This window comes from Hydra viridissima, unplaced genomic scaffold (genome assembly GCF_058129835.1).
Source record: "Hydra viridissima isolate aposymbiotic clone 2 unplaced genomic scaffold, HvirCarnegie_v1 scaffold_92, whole genome shotgun sequence".
In the NCBI taxonomy this organism is placed as follows: Eukaryota; Metazoa; Cnidaria; class Hydrozoa; order Anthoathecata; family Hydridae; genus Hydra; species Hydra viridissima.
Window position 1 is genome coordinate 40,485 of NW_028324362.1, and position 7,744 is coordinate 48,228.

Sequence of the window (7,744 nt, forward strand, 5' to 3'; positions counted from 1 at the left end):
AGGAACTTTTTGATTTCTTTTTCCGAAAAATGGTTGGAGCAGTTTTCCTTTTTTAAATTTCACTTATGCAGTTTAACATCACAGGAAATATTATTTTGCTTTTTAACAAACTCTTAAAAACATCAGAAGTAATTCTAAATGCAACTCTATTAAAAGTTTTCACAGAATAACAAAACGACTTCTTTTTTTTTTTTTTAAAGATAAAAAAAAGTTTGAACTATCTTTAAATAAGAAATGTGAGAACAGTTTAACAGAACTTCTTGTTTATTATGTCTTTAGCGAAACAGATAAAAATATTTGCAAAAGCATAGATAAAACAAACTACACAAAAGGCCCATCTTTATTGCCAAACTGAACAAACTTATCTAAACTACATAAATGGTTTCACGATATTGCCATATTGAACAAACTTTTCTAAACTACCCTCTTTTTGAATTTTTAGCTTCATGTTTTTAATTTTGTCTTTAATATGGCTTTGGTAGGAGTACTTTTGCAAGACATGAATGAGCTTGTCACTGCTATGATTTGCCAAGATGCCAAGGTAATCTTTGTACGAGCAACTTGAGCTTACATCTGTAAACACGTCTTGCAAGATGTATGCCAACACCAAAGCTGCACATCGTGGAAAACTTCTGGTGTTGAACCATTCGTTGTGGCCAGGGCAAGCATTCAGCTCTTCAACTATTTCATCTAAAATTTTACAAACTCAAGTCATAACACAAAGTGATTAAATCAAATATTCATTTGGTTCTGAAGTAAGACAAGATTTATTCTGTTTTTTTATTTATTTTTTTTTTGTTGACCTTATTGTTTGCACTGATAGCAATAACTGGTTTTTGAAAGATTACCTAAATGGCATTGGCTAACTTCTGCTTTGTTTTCCTTTGTTCTTGGCTGAGTTGATCCTGAAATAAAATAAAACCATGTTCATTTTTCTAATTCATAAAAACCATCAACAGTTTCTAAGTGTTAGAGATGATAACAAGCTGTGCATGATTTCTAACGGTGATGTTTCTAACTTCATCATTAGAAATCGGGTAGACACAACTTTCTAAAAGTGCACTTAGCAATGATGGCTAGTTTTTGTTAACAGTTAACCATCTGAAATTGTGCAAGAAGAGGTTTGTGTTTATATATCTTTGTATAAATTAGGTTTTACATTACCGATGAGTTCTTGAGTGAAAGATGGCATTTCCAACTTGATTTTTTTTCTTCTTGGATCTTTTACTTCTAAAACATAATCAGTTTTAGTATCATTCACTTGTATAAACATTTAAGCAATCACAGAATTAGTCCTGCAACAAATACATACACACTTCTGTGTTGTTTTTTTGTTTTGTTTTGTTTTTTTTACAGCTCTAACAATAACAATAGGGCAAGGAGTTGATTTGGGCATTTTCATTTTTTGAAAGCGTGTTGAGATTTGCATAAAAATCAAAAATCAAAAATCAAAAAGAATTTACCTCTGGATGTAGAGGCAAGACTTTGGCTAAATAGGCTACCAACAGATTGAACAGCATAAGGTGAGAGCTGCTTTGCAAGAACAGTACCAGCCTGTTGGACAGGAACAGCTGAAACTGGATCAGATGAAAGAAACAAACTGGGTTTGGCCAATGTTTGCTGAAAAGCAACAAGGCTAGGAGTCAGAGGAACAGAAAAGACCTCTTTTGAAGGACAGAAAGCGACTTGCTGAGAAGGAGAAGCAGAAACAGGTTTGGCAACCACTTGCTCATTAAAGTAAACTGGAGAAAGTTTTGCATGGTGTTCAATAAAATCCGGTTCATCAGGAAATAATGTTAATGCAAGAGGAGAACAAGCTGTGCCAACAGGAACAGCTAGAGTCTGATCTACATCCATACAAACAGCTTGTTCGTTAGGAACTAGTTGTGCAAGAGCAGGGGATAGTTCAAGAACTGGACCAGCGATTGTTTGTTCAGATGGAACAGACGAAACAGGAGTTGAGGTAGGTTCACACAAGAAATCTACGGCATGGTCGTTGCTATCCTCTAAAGGAACATTGTTTTCTACAGCTGGAGAAAACGGAACCACTGTGGTACAGCTGAAAGTAGCAGCACATTCTTCAGAGTCAGAACCGGAGTCTAAATCTTCCTCAAAGATGTCCTCAACCTCATGAAAACCGTACTCCTCTGCATTAGTTTGGAGCCAGTCCATCACATCCTTCTCCTTCTTTGGTGGTCTCTCAGACTTTTCAACAGTCAAAGACTCTATGACTCCGAAGGACTGTCCGATGCCCAGGGCAAAGCGCAACTCCTCTGCAGCGTTCCACTGGGACACATAAAAGCTATCCATTGTGTTCCTGCTGTGCTTCATGTAGAGTGTAGCAAACCGCTCGCGATCTTCTTTGCTGTTGTTGGCAAAGTAAGTGGCTATCGAACCGCGAATGCAAGTGGGAGTAAGACGCTTCATGGGAATGTTTACTTGGCTTTTTCTGAAGCAGGACGTCAGGCAAGAGGAGATAGCAGAGGAACCCATCTGGTAAACAGGCACTCTAGTTGCACCGAGTGTCACACATTCGTCTTTGTTGGGTCTCATCGATGGAAAAAGGGGCCTGTAGCAGTCGCTCAACTCCAAAACAGTCTTGGTGTCTGCAGCCATGTAGTGAGAGTCGTTGACAAGAAGGTCTCTGTATCTCAGCAAATAAATATCGATCAACACTTTCAAGTCGTTCGGCACTAGAATGTTTTTGGCTCCGTACTTGTATGCTGTTTTGTAGCGCTCTTGCACAATGCAATATCCACACTCACTCTTCTCAGCAGCCATGTAGTCTCTAATGTTTAAAAGAGCAATGTTAGATTTTCTTAAACTGTTAATTACAGTGACAGAGAGCAGAAGATGGTTTCGTAGAGACACAGCATTGTCTCTAGTCGGTGTAAGAGACGGCTTTCTAATCGATTCCACTAACTGTCTTACGTATGCAGACTTGCCATATTCGTTCAGCAAACTGACATTGATGATGTTGATGCATTTTTTGCTTTTCACAAGGCTCCTCCTCAAAGAACGAAAGGGCCTCAGCACTTTTTGTAACTCCTCCACCTTGCAGCGCAAACGTCGGATGGCCTCATGAGAAAGTCCGAAATAGACATTCCTGGCTTCACTGAAACGAAACAGGAGACAAAGGTAGACAAGGCGGTTGTACAACGTGTGACAAGACATGGCTTTTGTTTGGTCAAGTTCACTCAGCTTGGAATTGAGCTGAATGTTTTTAAAGTGCATGGAAAAGTATCTATCCTCCAAAACGTTGGAATTGGTGAGAGCGTTCGGGTGCAGCGTCAGCGTGCTGTCACAACATGTCAATATTTCAACAACTGCATTTTTGTAGATCTTTGCTTGTGACAAAGTGTTGTTGTTGGCTACCACAAGCCACTTTTCAAAATCTCTGAAGAGCTCATCTGCTGACTGGTAATAAAAGTGAAAAGCATCTTTGTCCAGCTGAAACAAGAGTCTCTTATCTTCTGTCAAGACGGAGGAGTTGGAAACCAAGTGCTTTAAGGAATTAAAATCAGAGTCTAGGACGGATTCGGTGTTCAGCTCTTTGTTTTCTACAGAGGTGCAGTGGTTTGCAGAAGGAGCCTCGGACGAACCAGCAACTGATGAGGGCAAGCTTAAAAGAGGATCAGAGGAAAGAACCGGAGAAGAAAAAGAGGAGGAAGGCCCAGGAGCAGAGGATGCAGAGCCTGATGCAGACGCTTGTTCAGCTACTGGCTTAATACCAAAGAAGGCAGGTCGAATAAATTGAGGGACATAGAGCTTGTCGTTGTCGTATCGCTTTGCCTCTGCAATCTTTTGTTTGATCGTCTTGGAATCGTAGAAATGAGTCTCTTTCAAGTGTATGTCCAGTCGGTCGTAATACTTCCAACATTGCAAACAGGGGTAAGGTTTTGGACAGCCGGACTTGCGTTCGAGACGAGCATGCTGAAACTTCCTGACCATTGCAGAGTAAAAGATGGAAGCTTCATCCAAAGTCCAAGAATGATCTTTTTTAGTCAAGTGTCTTTTAATGCTTGTGGAGGAATGTTTGCACAAAGGCATCGGACAGCTAACAGCGTACCTCTTCTTGGTACCATAGAAAGGTACAACCCTGTTTACGGAGCCACACGCTGCAACTAATGCGGCCCTGACTTTGTTTTTGAGCTTTAAGTCTCTCTGTTCTTGTGACTGCCTTCTTTTCTTTTTTTTCGCTTTAGAGTTCGGAGAAGGGGCAACAACAGTGTTGTTTTCTTGTGAAGAAGACATGTTCAGGTGTTTGTTTGCAACGGTTTATGCTAAAAAAAAGAAGACAGTTAGTGAGAGTGTTTTTCTTCTGCCTGCATCCTGGAATCCTGGAATGTTTACAACTGCAGGGAAGAGCTGTGTTTTTTCGAATCCTCTGCAAAAGAGAAAAAAGAAAGAAAAGAGAGCAACAAGAAGAAACAAAGTTTCCACTAGCAAATGAAAAAGAATGAGAGCAACTAGCATTACATGCATGGTGGCAGCAGTGATTGCTATTATGAGAAGGAGAATGAGAAAAAAAAAAAAAAAAAAGAAACAAATAAATAAAGAGATGGAGTTTGAGAGGATCTCGCAACCATATGACTCAAAGAAAGAAACTGTGTTGAAAAAAGGCAAGAGAGGGCAAATAGAACTTGCTAACAAGGACAAATGACAGACATAACTACAACAGTAACAACTCTCATTGCAAGCATAATAACAACAGCATCAGCATCACTGACTCAGAGAGTGTTGACATAACAAAAAAGAAAACAAAAGTACAAGCCAAGTGGGGGAACATTAACAAACACTCATTGCAACTATAACAACAACAACAACAACAGCAACAGCATCACTGACTCAGAGGGTATTGATAAAAAAAAACAAGCAAAACAAAAACAAACAAAAAAACAAATAAAAAAACAAAACAAGCAAATTGGGTGAACAGTAACAACTCTCATTGCAAGCATAATAACAACAACAGCATCAGCATCAGCATCACTGACTCAGAGAGTGTTGACAAAATAAAATAGACAATAAGCAAGCAAAGTGGGTGAACAGTAACAACTCTCACTGCAAGCATAATAACAACAACAGCATCAGCATCAGCATCACTGACTCAGAGAGTGTTGATAAAATAAAACAGATTATAAACAAACAAAGTGGGTGAACAGTAACAGCTCTCATTGAAAGCATAATAACAACAACAGCATCACTAACTCAGAGGATATATAAAAAAACAAACAAAACAAACAAACAAAACAAAAACAAAAAAAAAAACAAGCAAAGTGGCTGAACAGTAACAGCTATCATTGCAAGTAAAATAACAACAACAGCATCAGCAACATCATCACTGACTCAGAGAGTGGTGATAAAATAAAACAGATTAAAAAACAAGCAAAGTGGCTAAACAGTAACAACTATAAATACAAGTAAAATGACAAAAGCAGCAACAGCATCACTAACTCGCAGGGTGTTGATAAAAAAAAAGCAACAAACAAATAAAGCAAGCAAAGTGGGTGAACATTAACACTCATTGCAACTATAATAACACCAACAGCAACAGCATCAGTGACTCAAAGGGTGTTGATAAACAAAAACAAAGGCACAAACAAAACAAGCAGAGTGGGTGAACATTAACAACACTTATTGCAAGCATAATAACAACAACAGCATCAGCATCACTGACTCAGAGAGTGTTGATAAAATAAAATAGATTATAAACATGCCAAGTTTGTGAACATTAACAAACACTCATTGCAACTATAACAACGACTACAGCAACAGCATCACTTACTCAGAGAGTGTTGAGAAAAAAAACAACAAAAAAAACAAAAACAAAACAAAACAGAAAACAGAAGTACAAGCCAAGGGGGGGAACATTAACAAACACTCATTGCAACTATAACAACAACAACAGCAACAGCATCACTTACTCAGAGGATATTGATAAAAAAAACAAACAAACAAACAAACAAAACAAGCAAAGTGGCTGAACAGTAACAGCTATCATTGCAAGTAAAATAACAACAACAGCATCAGCAACATCATCACTGACTCAGAGAGTGGTGATAAAATAAAACAGATTAAAAAACAAGCAAAGTGGCTGAACAGTAACAACTATAAATACAAGTAAAATGACAAAAGCAGCAACAGCATCACTAACTCGCAGGGTGTTGATAAAAAAAAAAAGCAACAAACAAACAAAGCAAGCAAAGTGGGTGAACATTAACACTCATTGCAACTATAATAACACCAACAGCAACAGCATCAGTGACTCAAAGGGTGTTGATAAACAAAAACAAAAGCACAAACAAACAAGCAAAGTGGGTGAACATTAGCAACACTTATTGCAAGCACAATAACAACAACAGCATCAGCATCACTGACTCAGAGAGTGTTGATAAAACAAAATAGATTATAAACAAGCCAAGTTGGTGAACATTAACAAACACTCATTGCAACTGTAATAAGAACAACAGCAACAGCATCACTGACACAAAGGGTGTTGATAAACAAAAACAAAAACACAAGCAAAGTGGGTGAACATTAACAACACTCATTGCAACTATAACAACAACAACAGCAACAGCATCACTGGCTCAAAGGGTGTTGATAAAATAAAGAAATAAAAACAAAACAAGCAAAGTGGGTGAACAGTAACAACTCCCATTGCAAGCATAATAACGACAACAGCAACAGCAACACCATCACTGACTCAGAGAGTGTTGATAAAATAAAATAGATTATAAACAAGCCAAGTTGGTGAACATTAACAAACACTCATTGCAACTATAACAACGACTACAGCAACAGCATCACTTACTCAGAGAGTGTTGAGAAAAAAAAAACAAAAACAAAAAAAAAACAAAACAAAACAGAAAACAAAAGTACAAGCCAAGTGGGGGAACATTAACAAACACTCATTGCAACTGTAACAACAACAACAGCAACAGCATCACTTACTCAGAGAGTGTTTATAAATAAAACAAAAAACAAAAACAAGAAAACAAAAATACAAGCCAAGTGGGTGATTACTAACAGCGCTAACAGCAGCAACAACAGTGTCTTTAGAAACAACAAACAAGTACAACAGCAACAACTGCTTTTACAGAGTATAACAATAACAACAACATGGCACTAACAACAACAAAAGGGTTGGAATAAAAACCTGTAGGCAAAAGGAGAGCTGCATTCAGACAAGATCGATTACAAAGAGGCTCTTCTTTAGGACAGAGGAGAAACTGCTTTTGAGGGACAAGAGGGACTTTTGTTGTTGTGGTTGTTGTTGTTGTTGTGCAGAAACCAACAAACTTTTATTGAACCGAATATAACCGAATATAACCGAAAGTCTTGTTTGCTTCTGTTTTGTGCCATCAAGAAGGGAAAACAAAACATCACAAAACAAACGAAGCAAACGAAACAAACAAACAAACAAACGAACGAAACAAACAAACAAAAAAAAAAAAATTAAAAAAATTAACAAACAAACAAACAAACAAACAAGCAAACAAACAAAAACAAATAAGAAAAACAGAAAACGCAGTACCGAAACCTCGCCATTTTTTATCCTTCCTCAAGCTTTCTCTGGGCGCCAAAGACCGAGAAAGTTGAGCAAACGTGACGTTGAGGGGGGGGAGGGGGGTACTTAAGGACAGCAGACCGACCAATGGCACGCTTAGGAGAGACCCACGTGAATGCTACATTTTCTTTCTATGTACGCTGAATCCGCTCAAAGTCTGGAATTTATCTCTCT

The 7,744-nt window shown here is 38.0% G+C and overlaps 1 protein-coding gene across 2 annotated transcripts; it reads right to left on the reverse strand.

The window, feature by feature from the left end:
* Nucleotides 1–322: 322 nt before the first annotated feature.
* Nucleotides 323–7,610, reverse strand: LOC149875951 (uncharacterized). 2 transcript variants are annotated; one of them, XM_090075976.1, is made up of 5 exons: nucleotides 7,538–7,610; nucleotides 1,464–4,283; nucleotides 1,165–1,230; nucleotides 849–905; nucleotides 323–690 (listed from the first exon to the last, which is right to left on the reverse strand). In XM_090075976.1, the coding sequence occupies exons 2-5, from the start codon at nucleotides 4,252–4,254 to the stop codon at nucleotides 371–373; spliced, it is 3,234 nt and encodes a 1,077-aa protein (XP_089932102.1). In that variant the 5' UTR covers nucleotides 4,255–4,283; nucleotides 7,538–7,610; the 3' UTR covers nucleotides 323–370. The 2 variants fall into 2 exon arrangements, with proteins under 2 accessions (XP_089932102.1, XP_089932103.1); XM_090075977.1 differs by lacking the exon at nucleotides 7,538–7,610 and having other exon boundaries at nucleotides 1,464–5,205.
* Between the last annotated feature and the right edge of the window lie 134 nt (nucleotides 7,611–7,744).

What these genes read in the sequence shown, in the direction of transcription:
- LOC149875951 (XM_090075976.1), bottom strand. Translation starts at nt 4,254, where the DNA reads ATGTCTTCTTCACAAGAAAACAACACTGTTGTTGCCCCTTCTCCGAAC. An exon ending in TTTCACTCAAGAACTCATCG is followed by an intron (nt 906 to 1,164) that starts GTAATGTAAAAC and finishes ATTTTATTTCAG; the next exon opens with GATCAACTCAGCCAAGAACA. An exon ending in AGTTAGCCAATGCCATTTAG is followed by an intron (nt 691 to 848) that starts GTAATCTTTCAA and finishes GTAAAATTTTAG; the next exon opens with ATGAAATAGTTGAAGAGCTG.